The sequence below is a fragment of the Bos mutus genome, chromosome 3 (assembly GCF_027580195.1).
Source record: "Bos mutus isolate GX-2022 chromosome 3, NWIPB_WYAK_1.1, whole genome shotgun sequence".
Lineage (NCBI taxonomy): Eukaryota > Metazoa > Chordata > Mammalia > Artiodactyla > Bovidae > Bos > Bos mutus.
In genome coordinates, this window is record NC_091619.1 from 98,442,643 (window position 1) to 98,469,790 (window position 27,148).

A 27,148-nucleotide genomic window follows, 5' to 3' on the forward strand; every position below is an offset into this window, starting at 1 on the left:
TAGTCCAGTGAAAGGGATAGATAAGCAGCCATTAAAATACTGTATGATAACTGTTATAACAGAGCTTTGTGCAAGGCATTATCAAAACACAGCAGAGATTGAAGAGTCAGAGAACACTTCCCATATGAGATGATCCCCAGAGAGCGTAGAAGAGGTCAAGAAAAACACGCCAGAGGGAAGGAATATTCCTTCTAGGCACTGAAGTATGACTAGGGCACTTTAAGTAGTTCCCTATGTTTGTAGCAGATTGTGTCTGTGGGTAAAGAAATACAAATAGATGAGGCTGGAGATGTGGCCAGGGGCCAAATAACAGAGCCGTTGTGTCACACATGAAAAATTCTCAGATTTATTCATTTTGGAGAGTAAATTGGGAGAGGTGTGAGAATGAAGTTAGGAAGACCAAGAAGATGTTGAATACAACAGCTGGAATGAGGTGAACATCATTTAAGCTGAGTTAGGAGGGGAAAGCTACACTTGAACGAAGGGTTAAGTCTGGGGTATAACAATTAGGCCAGTTTTAGTAGAGCGAAGTCTTTGAATGCCGAGCTAAGAAATTTTATATGCAATAGATGTCATTGAATTTTTTTAACCATCATAAATGTTGAATTTTTTAAATTGTCATGTGTTGTGTGAACTGTTACAGGTTGCAGTTTGCTTCCTTCTCAGTTCAGTTCAGTTCAGTTGCTCAGTCATGTCTGACTCTTTGCCACCCCATGAACCACAGCACGCCAGGCCTCCCTGTCCATCACCAACTCCTGGAGTCCACCCAAACTCATGTCCATTGAGTCTGTGATGCTATCCAACCATCTCATCCTCTGTCATCCCCTTCTCCTCCTGCCCTCAATCTTTCCCAGCATCAGAGTCTTTTCAAATGAGTCAGCTCTTTGCATCAGGTGGCCAAAGTATTAGAGTTTCATCTTCAACATCAGTCCTTCCAATGAACACCCAGGACTGATCTCCTTTAGGATGGACTGGTTGGATCTCCTTGCAGTCCAAGGGACTCTCAAGAGTCTTCTCCAACACCACAGTTCAAAAGCGTCAATTCTTCTGTGCTCAGCTTTCTTTATAGTCCAACTCTCACATCCATACATGACCATTGGAAAAACGATAACCTTGACTAGACGGACCTTTGTTGGCAAAGTAATGTCTCTGCTTTTGAATATGCTCTCTAGTTTGGTCATAATTTTCCTTCCAAGGAGTAAGCGTCTTTTAATTTCATGGCTACAATCACCATCTGCAGTGATTTTGGAGCCTTCCCCCACTGTTTCCCCATCTATTTGCCATGATATGATGAGACTGGATCCCATGATCTTAGTTTTCTGAATGTTGAGCTTTAAGTTTTTTAACTCTCCTCTTTCACTTTCATCAAGAGGCTCTTTAGTTCTTCATCACTTTCTGCCATAAGGGTGGTGTCATCTGCATATCTGAGGTTATTGATATTTCTCCTGGCAGTCTTGATTCCAGCTTGTGCTTCTTCCAGCCCAGCATTTCCCATGATGTACTCTGCATGGAAGTTAAATAAGCGGGGTGACAATATACAGCCTTGACGTACTCTTTTCCTATTTGGAACCAGTCTGTTGTTCCATGTCCAGTTCTAACTGTTGCTTCCTGACCTGCATACAGATTTCTCAAAAGGCAGGTCAGGTAGGTGGTCTGGTATTCCTGTCTCTTTCAGAATTTTCCACAGTTTATTGTGATCCACACAGTCAAAGGCTTTGGCATAGTCAATAAAGCAGAAATAGATGCTTTTCTGGAACTCTCTTGATTTTTCGATGATCCAACGAATGTTGGCAGTTTGATCTCTGGTTCCTCTGTCTTTTCTAAATCCAGCTTGAACATCTGGAAGTTCACGATTCATGTATTGTTGAAGCCTGGCTTGAAGAATTTTGAGCATTACTTTACTAGCGTGTGAGATGAGTGCAATTGTGCGGTAGTTTGAGCATTCTTTGGCATTGCCTTTCTTTGGGATTGGAATGAAAACTGACCTTTTCCAGTCCTGTGGCCACTGCTGAGTTTTCCAAATTTGCTGACATATTGAGTGCAGCACTTTCACAGCATCATGTTTTAGGATTTGAAATAGCTTAACTGGAATTCCTTCACCTCCACTAGCTTTGTTTGTAGTGATGCTTCCTAAGGCCCACTTGACTTCACATTCCAGAATGTCTGGCTCTAGGTGGGTGATCACACCATCGTGATTATCTGGGTCGTGAAGATCTTTTTTGTACAGTTCTTCTGTGTATTCTTGCCACCTCTTCTTAATATCTTCTGCTTCTGTTAGGTCCATACCATTTCTGTCCTTTATTGAGCGAATCTTTGCATGAAGTGTTCCCTTGGTTTCTCTAATTTTCTTGAAGAGATCTCTAGTCTTTCCCATTCTATTGTTTTCCTCTATTTCTTTGCATTGATCGCTGAGGAAGGCTTTCTTATCTCTCCTTGCTATTCTTTGGAACTCTGCATTCAAATGGGTATATCTTGCCTTTTCTCCTTTGCTTTTCACTTCTCTTTTCACAGCTATTTGTTAGGACTCCTCAGATAGCCATTTTGCTTTTTTGCATTTCTTTTTCTTGGGGATGGTCTTGATTTCTGTCTCTTGTACAATGTCACGAACCTCCGTCCATAGTTCATCAGGCACTCTCTATCAGATCTAGTCCCTTAAATCTATTTGTCACTTCTACTGTATAATCATAAGGGATTTGATTTAGGTCATACCTAAATGGTCTAGTGGTTTTCCCCACTTTCTTCAATGCTTCCTTCTGGCTAGTCTGAAATGATGTTGAAATCTTTTATGCCTGTGAAATAATAGAAATGTTATCAAAATCGTCTCTAAACAAATGAAATTTCAGACTGGAATATGACCCTTTATTTGGAAAGTATACACACGTGCACACACACACACACACACACACACACAGAGTGAAGACCCATGAAAATAGGCATTGTTTGCAAATACCTTTTGTTAATAGTTATCCAGTGGTTAGGACTGCTTTTTCACTACAGGGCACTCTGTTTGATCTTTGGTGGGGGAAGCTGCTTGGCATGGTCAAAAAAACCCTCCCAAAACAAACCAAAAAAACCCTGCAAAAGCCCTCTTAAAGCTCCATAATTACATTAAATAATACATTTTTATTTTTGAAGTGGAATATTTTTCCTGAATTTAAATCAGAAAGAAATATTTTAAGGAAGCAAATCCCTATCAGAAAGTAGAAGAAATGCCAGGTAGTGTGCTGTCGTTGGGCTTCCCAGGTGGCTCAGTGGGTGAAGAATCTGCCTGCAGTGCAGGAGATGCAGGTTTGATCCCTGGTTGGGAAGAGCCCCTGGACGAGGGCATGGCCCCCCACTCCAGTGTTCTTGTCTGCAGAATCTCATGGATAGAGAAGCCTGGTGGGTTGCAGAGTCAAACACGACTGAAGCAACTGAGCATGCATGCGTGCGTGCTGTGGTTAATACGAACTTAACTGAATTACTACATCTTTTATATTTTTATTTCTGTACACTCATAATTGAATGTTTTCAGAGACTCAGGTTCATTATACATTGTGAAATTATTTGCATTTTGCTATATTTATTAATATAGCATTACAGATAGTTTAGAGTAAGAGTCAAGAATGAGTCATACATTTCCACCCAAAACAATATTATCACTTTGGTGTAATTCCTTTTTTTTCAGTGCATAATTTTATATAATTATTGATTATTCAGTTTTTGTATTTTTGCCCTTCCCTCTTCCCATTTAACATATATCGTAAATTTCATCTCATGTCATTTAAGCTCCTGTGGTGGTAGGGATGAAAGGGTGATTTTTATTTCTAACCCCTTTTAATCTAAATTTTTAAAAGCAAAAATTAATGCAAGATAATTGTGAAAAAAAAAAAACTGAACAGAAATGTATTCCATACAAAAATGAGTCTTGTATAATCCTCTCCTCCACCAAGATGACAGTTTAGTATATGAATCCCTCTAAATTGTTTTTTGGTTATATATTAATGTTTACTGTTTAAAAAATAAAAATAAGATTGCACTATACATTTTGTTTTGCAACATACTATGGTCACTGGACAGTGAAACTTGAACATCTCCCTATGTTAGTATATATAGAACTTATCTCATTCTTTGAATGACTATATAATACATTATTTGGATATACTACAGTTTATTTAACCACCCTATTGATGGATATTTGGATTGTCTCCAGTTTTTTTTTTTTTTTTTCTGTTACTGACAGCATGTAAGTTAATACATTCTTGTATATATATATTTTATGTGCTTGTAGTTAAGTGTCACTTTTAATGGCTGTAAAGTATTCCCTTTAGTAGAAATGATACATTTGGGAGAGAAATAAGATTGAATAAAAAATATTTTTGGTGAATATTTTTTGACAATACTTTATGTTACTAATTTTGTTTTGCCTCTTATCAGATTTTTCCTTCGACATCAACTTTGTAATGTAAACTGTAGAAGAGCCGGCCCTAACCCCAGGAACCTAACTTCCTCTTTTCTCTTGATTGCTTTTATCCCCAGTCTCTTAAATAGCCTTCTAACTCAAAAGAAGAGGTGAGTAGCCTAACTGACCTAAGTGGTCTTCTTAAATTCAAATAGGAAAATTTATCAGGAAATTCCCTGGCAGTTCAGTGGTTAGGACTCTGTGCTCTCACTGCCAAGGGCCCTGCTTCAGTCCCTGGTGGTGAATGAAGATCCCACAAGCTGAGTGGCCAAAAAAAAAAAAAAGAGAACACTTATCAAAATAGAGATTATTTTGGAAATTCATACATCCTCTTAGTATTTTAGCATGTCAGCTTATTTGAATAGGATCCAATATGAGTTTATCCTGTGTCAAGCTTCATGTTCCAGCATACAAAATTTTAGATACATTTGGTGTACTTAGAAGATGAGCCTCTTGCCCGTCATGCATCGCATGTTTGTGGGGAACCTGGTGCTAAACCATTTGTAGACGACTTGCTTCTGAGTCGGGATTTTGTGGGTAGCAGAGCAGTTCTTTCATTGTGATCTATTGAAAGTCAGTCCATGACACAAGGATTTGAAAAAAATAAAAGAAATTAAAAAAAAAAAAGAAAATCAGAAGGAATTTCCTGGCAGTCCAGGGGTTAGAGCTCCACGCTTTCATTGCTGAGGGCCCAGGTTCAGTCCCTGGTTGGGGAACTAAAATCCCAGAAGCCAAAAAAAAAAAAAAAAAGATTGAAAACAAAACTTTTTATATCCAGATTACAGTTATGGGAAATAATAGTCCTCAATTCTCTCCTAGTTAGATCATATATGTAATATCATGTACATTTTTTTGCTATTGTGTTTTAGAGGGCCTTTGATGATTTGGAGGGTAATTAAGGCTAAACTTTAAAGAAGATAACCAGGAATCTCTTGATGCCCTGTTCAATAGGAGACCTTAAAGGCTTGTGTGTATCTGCCCTGGAGAAAACTTGGTAACTGAAAAGGTATCATAAAGAAGAAAACCAAACTTAATTTGTTATATACTCGCAGCATCCAGAACTAGGATTAAGGTTGGGGTTGGGGAGAGAGAGGAAAGGGAACTCATTTTTACTGCATGCTTACTATGTGTTAGGACTTGCCTTGTGCTTCATCAGTTCAGTTCAGTTCAGTTGCTCAGTCATGTCCAACTCTGCGACCCCATGAATCGCAGCACGCCAGGCCTCCTTGTCCATCACCAACTCCCAGAGTTCACTCAAACTCAGGTCCATAGAGTCAGTGATGCCATCCAGCCATCTCATCCTCTGTCGTCCCCTCTTCCTCCTGCCCCCAATCCCTCCCATCATCAGAGTCTTTTCCAATGAGTCAACTCTTCGCAAGAGGTGGCCAAAGTACTGGAGTTTCAGCTTTAGCATTATTCCTTCCAAAGAACACCCAGGGCTGATCTCCTTTAGAATGGACTGGTTGGATCTTCTTGCAGTCCAAAGGACTCTCAAGAATCTCCAGCACCACAGTTCAAAAGCATCAATTCTTCGACACTCAGCTTTCTTCACAGTCCAACTCTCACATCCGTACATGACCACTGGAAAAACCATAGCCTTGACTAGACAGACCTTTGTTGGCAAAGTAATGTCTCTGCTTTTCAATATGGTGTCTAGGTTGGTCATAACTTTCCTTCCAAGGAGTAAGCATCTTTTAATTTCATGGCTGCAGTCAGCATCTGCAGTGATTTTGGAGCCCCCAAAAATAAAGTCTGACACTGTTTCCACTGTTTCCCCATGTTTTTGCCATGAAGTGATGGGACCAGATGCCATGACCTTCGTTTTCTGAATGTTGAGCTTTAAGCCAACTTTTTCACTCTCCTCTTTCACTTTCATCAAGAGGCTTTTTAGTTCCTCTTCACTTACTGACATAAGGGTGGTGTCATCTGCATATCTGAGGTTATTGATATTTCTCCCAGCAATCTTGATTCCAGCTTGTGCTTTGTCCAGCCCAGCGTTTCTCATGCTTCATATATGCATTAAAAAAAATTTTATATTAGTGGCACTGGGTCTTAGCTGTGGCATGCAGGATCTTTACTTGCAGCATACAAATTCTTAGTTGCAGCATGTGGGAACTAGTTCCCTGACCAGGGATTGAACCTATGGTCCCCTGCATCAGGAGCTTGAAGTCTTAACCACTGGACCACCAGGAAAGTCCCTTCACATATGCATTTTTAGAATTCCTTAGCATGTCCTCATTTAATTATCATAACAACTCAGTGAAGTATAGTTAATGTTTACCTTTAATTTGTAAATTAGGGGAGAAGTTAATTAATATGCCTAAGATCATTCACCTACTAAGTTAGAGTCAGAATTTTTTAAACTTGTGTCAGTTTGGTCACATGAAGGAAAGTTAGGACAAACCTAGATAGCATATTGAAAAGCAGAGATATTATTTTGCCAACAAAGGTCCGTCTAGTCCAGGCTCTGGTTTTTCCAGTTGTCATATATGGATGTGAGAGTTGGAGTGTGAAGAAAGCTGAGCGCCGAAAAATTGATGCTTTTGAACTGTGGTGTTGGAGAAGACTCTTGAGAGTCCCTTGGACTGCAAGGAGATCCAACCAGTCCATCCTAAAAGAGATCAGTCCTGGGTGTTCATTGGAGGGACTGATGCTGAAGCTGAAACTCCAATACTTTGGCCACCTCATGCGAAGAGTTGAGAAAAGACCCTGGTGCTGAGAGGGATGGGGGCAGGAGGAGAAGGGGACAACAGAGGATGAGATGGCTGGATGGCATCACCGACTCGATGGACATGAGTTTGAGTGTACTCTGGGAGTTTGTGATGGACAGGGAGGCCTGGCGTGCTGTGATTCGTGGGGTCGCAAAGAGTTGGACACGACTGAGCAACTGAATTGAACATACACATGTTTTAAATAATATGTAATAATATGTTATTTTAGAAAAATTGTCCCCCCCCTCCCGCTGCTCTCATTTCATGAAATTTTATCTATATTTACATGCTTTTTCAATCTCAGTATCTTTGCTATCACTGGGTCTTTTTTTAATTATCTAGCACAGTTTGCATGGTATATTTTCTGCTCTTTCCTCTTAGCTGTTTTATTTTTTAAATTAATTTTTATTAGAGTATAGTGGATTTACAATATTATGTTAATTGTTACAATGTAGTAGTAGTTTCTGCTGTACATGAAAGTGAATCAGTAATACATATGCATATAATAACTCTTTTTTTAGAGTCTTTTCCCCTTTAGGGCATTATAGAATATTGAATAGAGGTCCCTGTGCTATACATTAGGTTCTTTATTAGTTTCTAAGCTGTTTTAGAAAGCACATTTTTTGAATATGTATATGGTACTTTATTAGAAGTTTTATTCTAAGCAAGAAGAAGTCATTCACACAACATAAGACCATTTGGTTTTTCCATTTCTGTTGTTGGTGTTTGTGAGCTCTGTGCTTCATTCATTTGCTTGATTTGTTTTTTAATAGACAAAAAGTTTATCATCTTTTGTTTCTGAAGCCTTTTTTGTTTTTGTTATTATTATGATAAAAATATAACAAACACCCATTTACCTGTCACCTATCTTAACAATTATTAACATTTTGTAAAATTTGCTACGTCTTTTTTTTTCTGATGTATTTTAGCACAAATGTAGACATGATATTACACTTCTATTTCTGTGTGTATCTCCAAAAATAGGTCTTATATAATCTTAATATCATTATCACACTTAAGTTAATAATAACTTTCTGATAACAGCTAATAATAGTCCTTATTAAAAATTCCCCAGTTGTCTTTTATACCTAGTTTGTTCAAATCGAGATTCAATCAAGTATCATTGTTTTGGTTGTTAATATTCTTAATTCTCCTTCAGAGTTAGAATTTGAATATTGTGGCATGCTTTTTCTTTCTTTCTTTCTTAATATTTATTTAACTGTGCCAGGTTTTGGTTGTGGCATGTGGGATCTAATTCCCTGACCAGGGAGCGAACCTGTGCCCCCTGCATTGGGAGCTCAGAGTCTTAACCATTAGACCACCAGGGAAGTCCCCATACTGTGCTTTTCCTCTGCTTTTCTTGGGGGGGAAAAAAACTTTGTAACAATCAGAACTTTCCAGTAGTAGAACAGGCTGATGAAGGAATTAGTGAGCTCAAAGAGAGCTCACTAGTGGTAGTGTTTCAGTAGGCTGAGCTAACTCTGGCCTCTGTAGTTTCCAATCCAATGGACACTTTTCTTCATTTTGTTTGACTGGTTTGTGACTTTCGATATGTTTGTCTTTCCCACCTTTGGCCTGTGTGACATGCTTCCTTTTGGGTTTATTCTTACCTGTTGTTTCTTTTTGTCCTGGATGTGTTGATGGTCCCTTGCTATTACTACGTTGCTTCAGTCATGTCCGACTCTATGCGACCCCATAGACGACAGCCCACCAGGCTCCGCTGTCCCTGGGATTCTCCAGGCAAGAACACTGGAGTGGATTGCCATTTCCCTCTCCAATGCATGAAAGTGAAAAGTGAAAGTGAAGTCGCTCAGTCGTGTCCGACTCTTCGCGACCCCATGGACTGCAGCCCACCAGGCTCCTCTGTCCATAGGATTTTCCAGGCAAGAGTACTGGAGTGGGGTGCCATTGCCTTCTCCGATGGTCCCTTGACCTCTTATCTAATCTCAGCTAAGGAGGCAGGAAAGAGACTGGGCTTTGGAACATAGTAGCAACTCAGTAAATGGTTACCTCTGACTCATTTTTCTACTTTGGGAAACTCTTTGGAATATCCGTAGGTGCTAAGTTAATGAACATTTTCAGGTTGCTTCCATTGTCTTGGTTATTGTAAATAGTGCTGCTGTGAACATTGAGGTGCATGTATCTTTTTGAATTATAGTTTTCTCTGGATATATGCCCAGGAGTGAGATGGCAGGATCATTGGGTAGTTCTATTTTTAATTTTCTAAGGAACCTCCATACTGTTCTCCATAGTGGTTGTATCAGTTTATATTCCCACAATCAGTGTGGGAGGGTTCCCTATCTCTACAACCTCTGTGCTGCTGCTGCTGCTAAGTCGCTTCAGTTGTGTCCGACTCTGTGTGACCCCACAGACGGCAGCCCACCAGGCTCCTCCGTCCCTGGGATTCTCCAGGCAAGAACGCTGGAGTGGGTTGCCATTTCCTTCTCCAGTGCATGAAAGTGAAAAGTGAAAGTGAAGTCGCTCAGTCTTGTCTGACTCTTCACGACCCCATGGACTGCAGCCTACCAGGCTCCTCCATCCATGGGAGTTTCCAGGCAAGAGCACTGGAGTGGGTTGCCATTGCCTTCTCTGCCACAACCTCTATAGCATTTGTTGTTTGCAGACTGTTTTTTGACTGTGTTGCATGGCATGCCAGATCTTAGTGACCCTGACAGGGATTGAATCAGTGCCCCCTGCATTGGAAGCTCAGGGTCTTAATCATTGGACTACCAGGGAAGTCGCTATTTATAGACTTTTTGATGATGGCCATTCTGACCTGCATGAAATGGTACCTCATTGTAGTTTTGATTTGCATTTCTCTGATCATTAGTGATGCTGAGCATCTTTTCATATGCTTGTTGGCCATCTATATGTTTTCTTTAGAGAAATGTTTGTTTAGATCTTCTGCCCATTTTCTTTTTTTTGGCGAGGTGGTGTTGGTGGTATGGGGCATGTGTGATCTTCCCTGACCAGGGACTGAACCCATGCCCCTGAAAAGGAAGCATGGAGTCTTAACCACTGGACCACCAGGGAAGTTCCCTGCCCATTTTCTGATTGAGTCGTTTGTTTTTCTGTTATTGAGTTATATGAGATGTTTGTATATTTTGGAAATTAAGCCCTTATTGGTTGCATTGTTTGCAAATATTTTCTCTCAGTTCATAGATTGTGTTTCTGTTTTGTTTATGACTTCCTTTTGCTTTGCAAAAGCTTATAAGTTAGATTAGGTCCCATTTGTTTACTTTGCTCTTATTTCTATTAGCTTGGGAGACTGATCTAAGAACATTGGTATGATTTATGTCAGAGAATGTTTTGCCTATGTTCTCTTCTAAAAATTTAATGGTGTCATGTCTTATATTTTGGAGAAGGAAATGGCAACCCACTCCAGTATTCTTGCCTGGAGACTCCCATGGACAGAGGAGCCTGACAGGCTACAGTCCATGGGATTGCAAGAGTTGGACACAACTTGGCAACTAAACCACCACCACCACCACCAACAAAGAAAAGATTAGATTTGCAAGCTTTTAAATATAGACGAGCATTTATAACACTTTTCTATTGTTTACATGAAAGTAATGATGGTAATGGGAGAAGGCAATGGCACCCCACTCCAGTGCTCTTGCCTGGAAAATCCCATGGATGGAGGAGCCTGGTAGGCTGCAGTCCATGGGGTCGCACAGAGTCGGACACGACTGAAGCGACTTAGTAGTAGTAGTCTTATATTTAAGTCTTTATACCATTTTGAGTTTATTTTTGTGCATGGTGTGACAGAGTGTTCTAACTTCATTGATTTATATGTGGATGACCAACTTTCCTAACATCAGTTGCTGAAGAGACTATCTTTTGTCCGTTGTATATTCTTGCCTCCTTTGTTGATTAATTAACTGAAAGTGTGTGGGTTTATTTCTGGGCTGTCTAGTCTGTTCCACTAATCATAGGTCTGACTTTGTGCCAGTACCTTATTGTTTTGATTACTGTAGCTTTGCAGCATTGTCTGAAGCCTGGGAGGGTTATGCCTCCCGCTTTGTTCTTTTTCCTCAGGATTGCTTCGACTGTTCTGGCTCTTTTGAGGATCCATGTAAATTTTAGGATTATTCTAGTTCTGTGAAAAATGTCATGGGTAATTTGGTAGGAGTTGCATTAAATCTGTAGATTGCTTTGGGTTTTTTTTGTTTATCTTTTAATTTAATTTTATTTATGATTTTTATTTAAAATTTTTTTTGGCTGTACCATATAGCTTTGAGGGATTTTAGTTCCCCAACCAGGGATTGAACCCAGGCTACAGAGGGTCTCCAGGGATTCCTATTCTGTTCATCTTTAAAAAAAAAAATTGGTTTATTTATGGCTTCTCTGGGACTTTGTTGCTGTGCATGAGCTTTCCCTAGTTGCAGTGAGTTGGGGCTACTCTTTAGTTGCAATGCATGGGCTTCCCATTGCAGTGGCTTCTCCTGTTGCAGAGCATGAGCTACGACACAGGCTTCAGTGGTTGCAGCATGTGGGCTCTAGAGCACAGGCTCAGTAGTTGTGGCACACAGGCTTAGTTGCCCCATGGCATGTAGAATCTTCTTGGATCAGGGATGAACCTGTGTCTCCTGCATTGGCAGGCAGATTTTTAACCAGTGGACCACCAGGAAAGTCCTTGTTCCCCTCTTTTAAATCACATATTTCCTTTCCTACTTCTTCACCCTCAAGTAAGAACAATAAGTATTAAGCCCTCCTTACTTCTAACCTGTTACTAACAATTAGTATGCTATATTGTACTTATTGATTTACATGTGTTCTCCTGGGAGACTAAGTTCCTGGAGGGGTGGAGTCATGTTTTATTCAGTTTTCTATGTCCTCTCAGAGACGTAATAGTATAGTGATTAATGACACAGGCTCTGGATTTGAATTTCTGGCTCTACCACGTCTTGGCTCTAAGAACTTGGGCAGGTTAAGTACTTCCTTCATGTCATGTCTTTGTTTCCACATTCATAGAACAGGGATACTAATACAGTTGACCCTTGAACAATATGAGTTTGAACTGCATGGGTCCACTTATATGCATATTTTTTTCAATAGTAAATACTATGGTACACATGGTCTGAGACTGGTTGGATGCAGAGGAACTTGGGGACCATATATATATATATATGTTTAACTGCATCAAGGGTCAGAGTTCCTAACCCCACCACTGTTCAAGGATCAACTGTAGTATCTGTTTTATAGAACTGATATGGATATTAAATATAAAGCACTTGGAGGAATATCTGGATTATAGTAAATGCTCTGTAAATATTATAGCACATACCATAATGCCTTGTACCTAGTGGGGACCCAACATTTGATTTTTTTAATAGAGGGGATTGTTGAATTGGCTGAAAGATTGGACTCAGTTCAGTTCAGTCGCTCAGTTGCGTCCGACTCTGCGACCCCATGGACTGCAGCATGCCAGGCTTCCCTGTCCTTCACCAACTCCCAGAGCTTGCTCAAACTCGTGTCCATCGAGTCAGTGATGCCATCCAACCGTCTCATCCTCTGTTGACCCTTCTCCTGCCTTCAATCTTTCCCAGCATCAGGGAAAGATTGAAGAGTCAGTTCTTCGCATCAGGTGGCCAGAGTACTGGAGTTTCAGCTTCAGCATCAGTCCTTCCAATGAATATTGGAAAGATTGGACTAGTTAACCTCTTTTAAATGCCTTTACAACTTTCAACCTAAGTTTCTGTTTTATGTCATGACCTAGGGCCTGGTGGATTGTAGTTACAACAGCATATAATATGCTTATCCAAAAGAGACAATACAGTTTTAAGAACTGGCTTTTTGATCTGTCTGGCAGTAATATATGCCATTGTGTATACTCATGACTAATTAAATAGGGGATGCCAGTTTTTATGTTAGATTGCTTTTGGTTTGAATGGAAACTGCAACTCATTATTTCACAGCAGGATGGCAAGTTCAGCAGTATTGCTTTTATTTTTAATTAGGCAGTCATCCTGAAATGTGTCTGTATTTGCTATGTTGGTCCATAGAAAGGATAGCAGCTGAGTAGACCTGTGATATAGATTTGCCATGTGGTTGGTCTTGATATACAGCTAATGTACTTATCAGTTTTCCAACTCTGAAAAATGGCCAGTTTTCTGGGCTCCATCTTACTCATGATGAATCCTTCATTTATTTTGAATTAGGGAATTTTTATGATGATAGAAAACAAAGTATAATTAGGATAGCAGGACATTATGTTTGTATTCTTTTTCTGCTTTTTATACCCAGGGTATAAAAGTTTCAGAAATCTTTTTTTACTCACTTTGTGGAACTTTATTACCAACTACGTGCGCACGATTCCATTTTTGGATGGATGTTGAAGATTATGGTCGCTGGCTGACACTTGGCCATATCCAATTACCTGATGGTTGATAGCTGTTCAGTGTGTTACAGGATTTTATTTGCATCTGCGTTGTTGTGAAGTTTGATCTACTTCATTTCTGTGGAATGAAAGGGTAAGAAACAACTAACACTGTACTTTAGAATGGAAAAGAAGGACTGATTGGGAGTTTGCATATCTTTCCTGTCAGCTTGGCCTCTGTTCTTTAAATAGTCTGCTTAAGCCAATGCTAATTTTTATGCCTGTGGAATGTGGTTAAATGACTGAAGGCTTTTGCTCCAGAGGCTAGTGGAGCTCTTGTCTGTATATTCTTTAGTCTCTGTTAAGTTAGGGTGGAGAATAATAGTAGCTTTGTACCTAGCTAATGAACAATTTTTCACAGAAATTTAGCTATTTTTCTGGAGGAGACACGCTGTAGTGGAAGCGTTTGGTATTAGAACTCTGAATTTGAATACAGTCTGTCACTGGTGGTGGTGGTGTAGTTGCCAAGTTGTGTCTGACTCTTGTGACCCCATGGACGATAGCCAAGCGAGTTCTTCTGTCCGTGGGATTTCCCAGGCAAGAATACTGGAGTGGGTTGCCATTTTCTTCTGCAAGGGATCTTCCTGACTCAGGGATGGGACCCAGGTCTCCTGCATTGCAGGCCATCTCTTGTATTGCCTGTAGTCTCTTGCATTGCAGGCAGATCTTTTACCAGCTGAGCCACATTTATTTGAATTTAATTTCTCAGTGTTGTAATTTCTTTCTTTTTAAAATGGAGATGATAATACCTATCTTGCAGAGTTGTCATAAAGCTTCAGCTCAGTTCAGTTGCTCAGTCGTGTCCGACTTTTTGCGACCCCATGGACTGCAGCACGGCAGGCTTCCCTGTCCATCACCAACTCCTGGAGCTTACTCAAACTCATGTCCATTGAGTTGGTGATGCCATCCAACCATCTTATCCTCTGTCATCTGCTTCTCCTGCCCTCAATCTTTCCCAGCATCAGGGTCTTTTCCAGTGAGTCAGTTCTTTGCATCAGGTGGCCCAAAGTATTGGAGTTTCAGCTTGAGCATCAGTCCTTCCAGTGAATATTTAGGACTGATTTCCTTTAGGATGGACTGGTTGGATCTCCTTGCTGTCCAGGAGACGCTCAGGAGTCATAAAGCTTAGAGACAGCAAATGCAAAAACACTTGGTAGAATCCATGACCTATGGTAAATGGTGATTGTGGTTATTATTTCCAGAAGCATTGTGGATGAGTGTATGGTCTACTTGGGAGTCCTAAGAAAGTTTCTTAATTCTCTGGAAAATGATTTGTGGAATTCCTACTTTGAAAAGATAAAATGTATCTTATAGGATATTTAGTTCACTGACTTTTTTATTGACAGCTTTTCCAATTAGTTTCTCCAATAAAAGCTTTTAATTGTACTTTCTTTGTGAAAAAGAAATCAATCCCAAGATAAGTGAAAATTAGCCTTTGAAAAGACAAACCTGTTCATGGGAAAGGAAAAAAGTTCTGAACTTCCCAGTTTGTAAGTAATGAAGTTGAGAACACACTAAAAAATTCTTTGTGTCCTTATAAGCACATGATTTTGGCATTTTTGAAAGAGTGCTGAAGGCTGTTTCCTAGTTTAAGAACAAAACTGATTAAGCTTTTCTCACACAGTGCTTCTTAACAGGGGCACTATTGGCATTTAGGGCAAGACAATTCTTTGTTGTGCAGGACTGTTGTGTGCATTGTAGGACATTTAGCTTCCCTGGCCCTGCCCACTAAAATGCCAAAAGTGCCCACCCCACACCCCCGCCATTGTGACAATAGCTCCTCCCTGAGAAGAGCCTCCTTCCCCCTAAGTTTTCACATGCCCTTAATGGAGAACCACTGGGACTCTCGCTTGGATATATTTAATGAAGCAGCTCACAGTATCATCAGCTTCCATTTAGGAATTTCAAGTTTTTACAAGCTAAAAATTCATTATTCTTGATCTTGTGCCGTCCCTTGATCTGTGCTGTCTCTTGAATCAAATAGCCTCGATAGTTGTTTTTTTGTTCTACCCAAAATGTGTACTTTAAAGGGCACCATTAACATCAAAAGGTAATATTCCATAAATGACACCAAGAGAGATAATCCAGAGTCTGAAAATAGCACAAAATCTCACACATTTCAAAGAATGTATTGTCTCATTTTAAAATTAGTCATTTTCATATTAAAAAAAAACAGCATATGGTTTTAGAGTCTGTTCATACACACCTTTGCTGCCTTTTATGGCTAAATTAAAATTTATCAGATTAAATTGAAAGCTATTTGTAACTTGGTTGGTTTCATTTAAAATATGGTCATTCAGTATGTTGGCCAGGGGAGCAGAAGGCATGGTTTGGAGGTTTTCCCATGCTCAGCACTTCTCCAAAATGGATTGATAAAGTTCTTACTCCCATAAGGGGACTGTACTTTTTCCCACTCACCTCCCTCAACTGTCTAGTAATTAGTATTGCTTTAGCATATAATAAGGGCTCTACAGCTAAATATCAGTGTTTTTCATGAGTGTTTTTATATTTTGAGTTTGTGGATTTGAATAAGGAAAGCTATCCAAAAATTCTCCCAGTGCTTCTGAGTTTTTAGCTTAAAATATAAATGCTCCTTGGACCAAGAACTACAGTTGAACTGTTGAATAAAAGTTTGAGAATCGTAAGACTTGGCTTGGACATTGGGATGCTATTTATTTGCCAAATTGTCAGTTTTTTTGGCTTGAGCATACTGCATAGCTGTTGTATTGGCAACAAACAAACAAACTTAAAATTCTTTTTTATTAGAAAAGTTAAATATAGTAAAAAGTACAATATACTATCACCCAGTATTAACAAATATTAGTTAGTGAAAACTGTGGAAAATTGTTAAAGAGATGGGAATATCAGATTACCTTACCTGTCTGCTGAGAAACATGTATGCAGGTCAGGAAGCAACAGTTAGAACTGGACATGGGACAATGGACTGGTTGAAAATTGGGAAAGGAGTACGACAAGGCTGTATATTGTCACCCTGCTCTTTTAACTTATATGTAGAGTTCATCATGTGAAATGCCAGGCTGGATGAGTCACAAGCTGGAATCAAGACTGCCAGGAGAAATATCAACAACCTCAGATATGCAGGTGATAACCACTCTAATGGCAGAAAATGAAAGGAAACTAAAGAGCCTCTTGATGAGGGTGAAAGAGGAGAGTGAAAAGCTGGCTTAAAACTCAACATTAAAAAAACTAATATCATAGCAGCCAATCCCATCAGATCATGGCAAATAGAAGAGGGAAAAGTGGGAAGCAGTGACTTTATTTTCTTGGGTTCTAAAATCACTGAGGACGGTGATGGTAGCCATGAAATTAAAAGATACTTGCTCTTTGAAAGGAAAGCTGTGACAAACTTAGTGTATTAAAAAGCAGAGACATCACTGTGCCAACAAAGGTGCATATAGTCAAAGCTATGTTTTTTTCCATGCACGGATGTGAGAGATGGACCATAAAGAAGGCTAAGCGCCAGAGAATTGATGCTTTTGAATTGTGCTGGCGAAGACTCTTGAGGGTCCTTTGGACAGAAAAGAGATCAAACCAGTCAATCCTAAAGGAAATCAACCCTTAATATTCATTGGAAGAACTGATGCTGAAGTTGAAAGCTCCAATACTTTGGCCACCTGATGTGAAGAACTGACTCATTAGAAAAGACTCTGATGCTCAGAAAGATTGAAGGCAGGAAGAGAAGGGGATGACAGAGGATCAGATAGTTGGATGGCATCACTGACTCCATGGACATGATTGAGCAAGCTCCGGGAGTTGGTGATGGACAGGGAAGCTTGGCATGATACAGTCCTTAGGGTCCCAAACAGTCGGACATGACTGAGCAACTGAACTGAACTGACTCAATGGATATGAGTTTAAGCAAACTCCGGGAGATAGTGAAGGACAAGGAAGCCTTGAGTGCTGCAATCTATGGGAGGTTGCAAAGAGTCAGACACGACTTAGCGACTGAACAACAATAACAGCAAGTTAGTGAAAAAATAATAAAATTAGCAAACATCATATTTGTTTTGGTATTTTAATAAAAGTGAACAAAACATTATTGCTATAATACAAGTCTCCTTTTTTTCCTTCCTTATTTCATTTTTCTTCTTTGCCACCAAGGCAACTACTACAATGAATTTAGTGACTGGCTTTCTACTTCTTGCTTTTAGACATTTACTATAAATATGTACCTTTAAATAATAATTTAAAGAAGAACTATACAAAAAAATCTTAATGACCCGGATAACTATGATGGATGGTATGGTCCCTTACCTAGAGCCAGGCATCCTGGAATGTGAAGTTAAAGGGACCTTAGGAAGCATCACTATGAACAAAGCTAGTGAAGGTGATGGAATTCCAGTTGAGCTATTTCAAATCCTAAAAGATGATGCTATGAAAGTGCTGCACTCAATATGCCAGCAAATTTGGAAAACTCAGCAGTGGCCGCAGGATTGGAAAAAGTGTTTTCATTCCAGTCCTAAAGAAGGTCACTGCCAAAGAATGTTCAAACTACTGCACAATTGCACTCATTTCACATGCTAGCAAGATCATGCTCAAAATTCTCCAAACTAGGCTTCAGTAGTCTGTGAACTGAGAACTTTTAGATATACAAGCTGGATTTAGAAAAAGAGGAAGCAGAAACCAAATTGTCAACATCTGCTGGATCATAGAAAAAGCAAGAGAGTTCCAGAAAAACATCTACTTCTGCCTCATTGACTACACCAAAGCCTTTGACTGTGTGGATCACTGTGGAAAATTCTGAAAGAGAATTTTCTGGAACACCAGACCACCTTACCTGCTTCCTGAGAAATCTGTGTGCAGGTCAAGAAGCGACAGTTAGAACATAATATGAAACAACAGACTGGTTCAAAATTGGGAGAGGAGTGCTTCAAGGCTGTATATTATTACCCTGTTTATTTAACTTATATGCAGAGTACATCATGCAGAATGCTGGGCTGGGTGAAGCACAGTTGGAATCAAGACCACTGGGAGAAATATCAATAACTTCAGATATGCAGATGACATCACCCTTATGGCAGAAAGTAAAGAGGAACTAAAGGGCCTCTTGATGAAAGTGAAAGAGGAGAGTGAAAATGCTGGCTTAAAACTCAACATTAAAAAAATGAAGATCATGGCATCCAGTCTCATCACTTCATGGCATATAGAAGGGGAAACAATGGAAACAATGAAAAACTTTATTTTCTTGGGCTCCAAAATCACTGCAGATGGTGACTGCAGCCATGAAATAAAAAGACGCTTGGTCCTTGGAAGAAAAGCTATGACCAACCCAGACAGCATATTAAGAAGCAGAGATGTTACTTTGCTGACAGTAGTCCGTCTAGTCAAAGCTATGGTTTTTCTAGTAGTCATGTGTGGATGTGAGAGTTGGACCATTAAGAAGGCTGAGTGCCAAAGAATTGTTGTTTTTGAACTGTGTTGTTGGAGAAGGCTCTTGAGAGTCCCTTGGGCTTCAAAGAGATCAAACCAGTCCATCCTAAAGGAAATCAGTCCTGAATATTCACTGGAAGGACGGATGCTGAAGCTCCAATACTTGGGCCACCTGATTGGAAGAACTGACTTACTAGAAAAGACCCTGATACTGGGAAAGATGGAAGGCAGGAGGAGAAGGGGATGAAAGCGGATGAGATGGTTGGATGTCATCACCGACTCAATGGACATGAGTTTGAGCAAGCTCCAGGAGATGGTGAAGGAGAGGGAAGCCTGGCATGCTGTAGTCCATGGGGTTATAAAAAGTCGGACTGGACTGATTGGCTCAACAGCAACAAAATAATAATTATAGTACCCAATGGGCTTGAATGCTTACTACTTGCCAGACACTGTTCATTAAACCAATAACCTTATGGTGACTGTAATGAATTAATACATATAAAATGTTACAGGAAGTATAAAGTGAAAGTGTTAGTTGCTCAGTCATGTCAGACTTTGCGACCCCATGGACTAGTCCACCAGGCTCCTCTGTCCATTGGATTCTCCAGGCGAGAATACTGGAGTGGGTAACCATTCCCTTCTCCAGAGGATTTTTCTGACCCAGGGATTAAACCGGGTCTTCCGCACTGCAGACAGATTCTTTACCGTCTGAGCCACCGGAGAAGTCCATATAATGCAGGTACTAGTTTATTTCCATTTTGTAAATAATGTAGAGGTTTTAAAATAACTTGTCTGGGTTCATATAGCTGCAAGCTACAGATTGAGGATTTGAAGCCAGATTTGTCTGGAGGCTATACCTTTAATTGTATTTGCAGAAGGAAATGGCAACCCACTCCAGTATTTTTGCCTGGAAAATTCCATGGACAGAGGAGCCTGGTGAGCTACAGTTCATGGGGTTGCAAAGAGTCAAACAGGACTGAACACACATACACCAAGCTCCGTTTCCCACCTCCCGCCCCGCTTGTCTACTTTTATTCCTGATTAGACTCTTAGCCTCTGCAGGGACTACTTTTGGAACCTCATCCTCAGGTTCCTCAGGTCCCCGCCAGCAGGGAGGCCTCTGAGTCTGCTTTGGAGGTGTTGCTGGTGCCCGCTTGGGAACCTGGATGCCTCTGCTTCACAGTGCTCTCCTGGCAGGGCACAGGGAAGCAGCAGGCGGCCATGCGCTCCATTTGTTCCCTGAGCTGACTCCCGTGTGATTACTACCTCTTCTCCATGTCACCTTCAGCATGGAAGCCTCCTTGGCTCTTCCTCTAAGCTGAGGTTCACCTCTCTGAAAAAGAAGCTTGGGCATTGCTGAACTATATTGATCTCTGCAAAAGCAAGATGCATTTTTTCCTGAGGTCTGTGGCAGTCAACTCCCAAATGAAGCAAGTGTGTATCTTTAATCAATCCTGCCTCTCTATAAATATATGTTATTTTGTATGTATTTAAAAATTAATTATTGTGGCATGCTGGCTTCTCTCTAGCTGTGGTGTGAGAACTCTGGAGTGTGTGGGCTCTCTAGTTGTGGCTCACCGGCTCAGTAGTTGAGTCATTCAGGCTTAATCTAATAATTTTTATTTATCTATTTCATTTATTTGCTTTTGACTGTGCTGGGTCTTTGCTGCAACCCGGGCCTTTGTCTAATTGCTGCAAGTGGGGGCCACTTTCTGGTTTCCGTTTGTGGGCTTCTCACTGTGGCAGCCTCTCTTGCTGCAAAGCAGGGGCTCCAGGGGTGTGGGCCTTAGTAGATGCTGCCAGTGGGCTCAATCAGCTGTGGCTCCCAGGCTCCAGAGCACGGGCTCAACAGTTGGCCCAGGCCCAGCTGCTCTGTGGCAGGTGGGATCCTTCTGGACTAGGGATTGAATCTGCATCTCCCGTGTTTGCAGGTGGCTACTGAGCCATCGGGAAGCCCCCTTGTATGTTTTAAAAATACATTTAAAAAATGAAAATGGTATCATTCTATAGGGATAGTCCTATAATTTTTTGGGTAACTTCTTAAAAATTGTTTTCAGTTCAGTTTTAATGATACTGTGAACTATAGCTTGCTTCTTTCCACTTCCACTCAGTATTGCTTTTTTAGCCTATTTTATTTTTTAAACTATTTCTTTTAATTGAAGCTTAGTTAACTTAAAATGTTGTATTGCTTTTAGGTGTATAGCAAAGTGATCCAGTTTTACATATATATGTATGTCTATTCTTTTCCATTATAGGTTACGACAAGATATTGAATATAGTTCCCCGTGCTATACAGTAGTCCTTATTGTTTATCTATTTTATATGATGTTGAAGCTGAAACTCCAATACTTTGGCCACCTGATGCAAAGAGCTGACTCATTTGAAAAGACCTTGATGCTGGGAAAGATTGAGGGCAGGAGGAAAAGGGGATGACAGAGGATAAGATGGTTGGATAGCATCACCGACCCAAAGGACATGGGTTTAGGTGGACTCTGGGAGTTGGTGATGGACAGGGAGGCCTGGTGTGCTGAGGTTCGTGGGGTCGCACAGAGTTGGACATGACTGAGCGACTGAACTGAACTGAACTGAAGTGTGTATCTGCTAAAGCCAAACTCCTAATTTACCCTGCCCCTTCCATCCCCTTTGGTACTGTTTGTTTTCCATGTCTGTGAGTGTATTTTTTTTTTGAAAGTAATTTCATTTATATCATTTTTTTTTAGATTCCACCTATGTGACATCATGTATTTGTCTTTCTCTGACTTGCATCACTTAACATGATTATCTCTAGCTCCATCCATGTTGCTAAAAATGACATTACTTCAATTTTTATGGCTGAGTAATATTCCATTATATGTGTGTATCACACACACATACCCCACATCTTTTTTTTTTTATTGGAGTATAGTTGATTTATAATGTTGTATTAGTTTCTGCTGTACAACAAAGTGAATCACTTATCCATATACATATATTCACTCTTTTTTAGATTCTTTTCCCATATTACAGAGTATTGAGTAGAGTCCCTTATGCTATACAGGAGGTCCTTATTAGTTCTCTATTTTATATATAGTAGTGGGCATATATCAATCCACATCTCCCAATTTTCCCTCTCACCCTCTCCCCTCTAGTAACCATAAGTTTGTTTTCTATATTTATGACTCTGTTTCTGTTTTGTAAATAAGTTCCTTTATACCCTTTTTTAAAATTGCACATTATACCACATCATCTTTATCCATTGATCTGTTGAAGGCCTTAGATTGCTTCCATGTCTTGGCTATTGTAAATAGTGCTGCAATGAACATTGGGGTATATATATCTTTTTTTTTCTTTAAAAAATTTATTGACGTATAGCCGACTTACGGAGAAGGCAATAGCAACCCACTCCAGTACTCTTGCCTGGCAAATCCCATGGACAGGGGAGCCTGGTAGGCTGCAATCCATGGGGTTGCTAGAAGTCGGACATGACTGAGTGACTTCACTTTCACTTTTCACTTTCATGCATTGGAGAAGGAAATGGCATCCCACTCCCGTGTTCTTGCCTGGAGGATCCCAGGGACGGGGGAGCCTGGTGGGCTGCCGTCTATGGGGTCACACAGAGTCGGACACGACTGAAGTGACTTAGCAGCAGCTGATTTACAGTATTGTATTAGTTTCAGGAATACAGCACAGTGATTCCATTATACATGTATATATCTCTATTCTGTTTTGGAATCTTTCCCCTTATATGTTATTAAAAAGTGTTGAATATAGTTCCCTGTGCTATACAGTAGGCCCTTATTGATTATCTGTTTTATATATAGCAGTGTATATCTGTTAATCCCAAGCTCCTAATTTATCCCTTCCCACCTTTCCCCTTTGGTAATCATAAATTCGTTTTCTATATCTGTGGGTCTATTTCTGTTTTATAAATAAGTTCATTTGTATCTTTCTCTCTTTTTTTTAGATTTCACATATAAGTGATATCATATTTGTCTTTCTCTGTCTGGCTTACTTCAGTTTGCATGATATCTCCAGATGCATCTATTTGCTGCAAATGGGACTCAGTTCAGTTCAGTTGCTCAGTCATATCCAACTCTTTGTGACCCCATGAACTGCAGCACGCCAGGCCTCCCTGTCCATCACCAACTCCCAGAGTCTACCCAAACTCATGTCCATCGAGTCGATGATGCCATCCAACCATCTCATCCTCTGTTGTCCCCTTGTCCTCCTGCCCTCAATCTTTCCCAGCATCAGGGTCTTTTCCAATGAGTCAGCTCTTTGCATCAGGTGGCCAGATTATTGGAGTTTCAGCTTCAACATCAGTTCTTCCAGTGAACACCCAGGATTGATCTCCTTTAAGATGGACTGGTTGGATCTCCTTGCAGTCCAAGGGACTCTCAAGAGTCTTCTCCAACACCAGTTCAAAAGCATCAATTCTTCGGCGCTCAGCCTTCTTCACAGTCCAACTCTCACATCCATACATGACCACTGGAAAAACCATAGCCTTGACTAGATGGAGCTTTGTTGGCAAAGTAATGTCTCTGCTTTTTAATATGCTGTCTAGGTTGGTCCTAACTATTTCATTCTTTTTAGTTGCTGAGTAATATTCCATTGTATATATGTACCACATCTTTATCCATTCATCTGTCAGTGGATATTTAGGTTGCTTCAATGTCTTGGCTATTGTAAATGGCACTGAAATGAACATTAGAGTGCATGTATCCTCTGGAACCATGGTTTTCTCAGGTTTGAGAAAAATCCTGGGAATGGAATTGTTGGATCATATGGTAGCTGTATTTTTAGTTTCTTCAGGAACCTCCATGCTGTTCTGTATAGTAACTGTACCATTTCCACCAACAGTACAGGAGAGTTCCCTTCTTTCTACACCCTCTCCAGTATTTATCTGACTGGTATGAGGTAATATATATATATATTTAAAATGTGTTTATTTCTGACTGTGCTGGGTCTTTGTTGCTGCACAGGTTTCCTCTAGTTGCAGCAGGCAGGGTCTACTCTCTAGTTGCAGTGCCAGGGCTTCTCATTGCGGTGGCTTCACGTGTTGTGGAACATGGGTTCTAGGGCACTTGGGCTTCATTAGTTGCAGTGCGTGGATTCAGTAGTTGCGGCTCCCAGACTCCAGAACACAGGCTCAGGAGTTACAGCGAACAGCTTTTAGTTGCTCCACAGCATATGGGATCTTCCTGGATCAGGGTTCAAACCCATGTCTCCTGCATTGGCAGGCAGATTCTTTACCATTGAGCCACCAGGGAAGCCTGATATCATGTAGCTTTGATTTGCATTTCTCTAATAAGTAGCAATGTTGAGCATCTTTTCATGTACTTTTTGGCCATCTGTGTGTCTTTGGAGAAATGTCTGTCTAGATCTTCTGCCCAATTTTTTTTTTTTTAATTGAGCTGCATGAGCTGTTGTAAATTTTGGGGATTAATCACTTAGTCATTGCATTGTTGGCAAATATTTTCTCCCATTTTATAGGTTGTTTTCTTTCTTTCTTTCTTTCTTTCTTTTTTTATGGTGTCCTTTGCTGTTTAAAAGCTTTTGAATTTAACTTGGTCCCATTTGTTTATTTCCATTATTCTAGGAGACCGATCGAAAAAGTAATTCTATAATTTATTTCAAGTGTTCTGCCTATATTTTCCTCTAAGAGTTTTATAAGTGCTGGGAAAGCTGGACAGCTACATGTAAGAAAATTAAATTAGAACATTCTTTAACACCAAACTAAACTCAAAATGGATTAATTAAACCTAAATATAATTGATTCTTGTGGGAAAAAGTAGTGGAGACAGACTAAAAGAAAAAGTGGGCTTTTTTTTTTATTCTTTGTCAGGTACCAGAATGGTAGAGCCTTCTGTGGTCATTTCTGCTAGACTGGGTTGTTTAATCAAGAGTGGCTTTTTAAATTGCCTTTGGATATAGTTTTGTTCTTTTAAAATTATATAATTTTAAAAAGTAAAATATTTGTCATCCTTGTTTTATATATTTGCACTTGACTTTTTCAAATGAAGAGAAAATTATATGAGACTGTGAAGGGCATTGGCAGGAGTACAAGTTTTTGAATCAGACAGTCTGGCATTTTAGTTTTATCTCTGTCATTTAGTGACTGTATGATTATTTGACCTCTCTGCAAAATAAGCATTATAATCTTTGTATCATGGGTTACTTGAGAATCAAATGACATAACATATGTACAGCTCTCATACTGTTTCCTAGATAGTAGGTGCTCAGTAAATCATGGCTATATCATTGTTTTTTGAAGGTAAAGGCATAAAATGTTTTTTAGATCTGAAAATCAGTAACTAGAATATAAGAGAGGCAATACTTTTTCATTAATAGTTTACTGTATGCATGTGTTTAATTTTTATTAATGGTTTTAATGAAATATTATTTTGATCTCTTGTTTAGTGTCGAGCCAGAAGAGAAGTAAAATTCAACAAAAACTTATTATATATGGAATTCATTCTTAAAAGAAGAAAAAAGTGATTATTGAAGACTATGGATCGGAGCAAACGGAATTCAATTGCAGGATTTCCTCCACGTGTGGAGCGTCTTGAGGATTTTGAAGGAGGTGGTGGAGGGGATGGGAACATGACCCAAGTGGGAAGAATTTGGCCCTCCTCATATCGAGCTCTTATAAGTGCCTTTTCCAGACTGACACGTTTAGATGACTTCACCTGTGAAAAAATAGGGTCTGGCTTCTTCTCTGAAGTGTTCAAGGTGAGTGATGCAACAGTTTTTCTCATATTGTCTTGTTGAGGGTCAGTTTTACTGCAGAGTTCACAGCTGTGTTTCATTAGGATGTAGGCTTTGCCTTGTCAGGACGCTGTGGATCTTGAGTAGTATTGTAAACTCCTCTTGAGCTATCTATTAACTTGCAAGATATTTTATTTATTTTAACTATAAAAATCATCCATACTGATCAAAAATTAAAATAACATAGGAGCCTCTTCCACTGCTCCAGAATTTTTCATCATCCAAAATGGGAAACTTTGTATGCATTAAAAAAAAAACTCCCTCTAGTACCTTTAGCCCATGTTAATATCTGTTCTACTTTATGTCTCTATGAATATGTCTATCCTAGGAACCTCATATAATGGAATTATAATATTTGTCCTTTTGTGCCTGGAATTCCCTTGTCATCCAGTGGTTAGGACTCGGTGCTGTCACCGCTGAGCCTGTGTTTTATCTGTGGTTGGGGAACTGAGAACCCACCAGCCCTGTGGCATGGCCAAAAAAAAAAATTTTTTTTTCCATTCAATATTTATTTGGCTGCATTGGGTCTTCGTTGCTTCATTCAGGATCTTTCTTTGAGGTGCATAGACTCTCTAGTTGTGTCGTGTGGGCTCCAGAGCATGTTGGTTCATTAGCTGAGGAGAGCACGCTTAATTGCTTCACATTGTGTGGGATCTTTCCTTTCTTAAGTAATTTTTGTTAATTTTATTTTCTTAGGATATAATTAATCTTACTTAAATTTTCAGATTTGTGGGCATAAATACTGTATGTAATTGATGTGGCACAGGTTTTTTGTTTCCGCAATAGCTGTATTTTCTTCTTCCATATTAATAGATCTTTTAGTTGGACACACTGATGCCATTTCCTAGCTTTACTTATAGCTAGGTTTAACTAAATGAGTGGTTCTGTCCAATAGGATGTGAGCAGAATTGTCGTATGGGAGCTTTTGGAAATCTTCCTTTGCCACTTCTTATATCCGTTTTTCCTTCATATTTGCTGTTGTACATTTTGATCATAGTGTGACCCTACAAATGGAGGCCATTTGTAGCAGAGCAACAAGACAGAGCCTGCATCTTCCATGCCTACATGGAAGAGAGCGGCCTGGTTCTGTACTATCTCCTAGAGTCTCTTTGTGAGAAAAAAATCTTAAGACTTTTAATATTTGGTCTTCTGTTTGCAGACAAACCTAAGTGTAATTAGTGTAATTTGTACCGTATCAATATCTGCCTCCTTCCTCTAATATGGTTTATTTGTGTCTTCTATTTTAAAAATAAAACAACACAAATTTATTTTAGGTTTCTTCTCAAAGGATTTGCTTAAAAAAAAAAAATTGAGCTAGTTGGGAATTCCCTGGAGATCCAATGGTTAGGACTCGGTGCTTTCACTACCAAGGTCTGGGTTCAGCCTCTGGTCGGGGAACTAAGATACCATAAGCCACATGATGTGGCCAAAAACGGGGGGGAAAAAAAGAGGTATCGTTTACTGATAAACTGAAGGCTT

The 27,148-nt window shown here is 39.8% G+C and overlaps 1 protein-coding gene across 6 annotated transcripts in view; it reads left to right on the plus strand.

Annotated features, from left to right (window-relative positions):
- TESK2 (testis associated actin remodelling kinase 2) overlaps window positions 1-27,148 on the plus strand; it is a 137,700-nt gene that overhangs the window by 6,930 nt on the left and 103,622 nt on the right. For 3 of the 6 annotated variants that reach the window (XM_005894201.3, XM_070368158.1, XM_070368155.1), the window contains exon 2: window positions 25,322-25,633. In XM_005894201.3, coding sequence (XP_005894263.1) covers window positions 25,412-25,633 — 222 coding nt within the window. In that variant the 5' untranslated portion in view covers window positions 25,322-25,411. Of the gene's footprint in view, window positions 1-4,416; window positions 4,552-5,310; window positions 5,448-13,471; window positions 13,626-24,498; window positions 24,601-25,321; window positions 25,634-27,148 lie in introns of those variants that run through there. The other 3 variants (XM_070368154.1, XM_070368157.1, XM_070368156.1) reach the window with 3 other exon arrangements.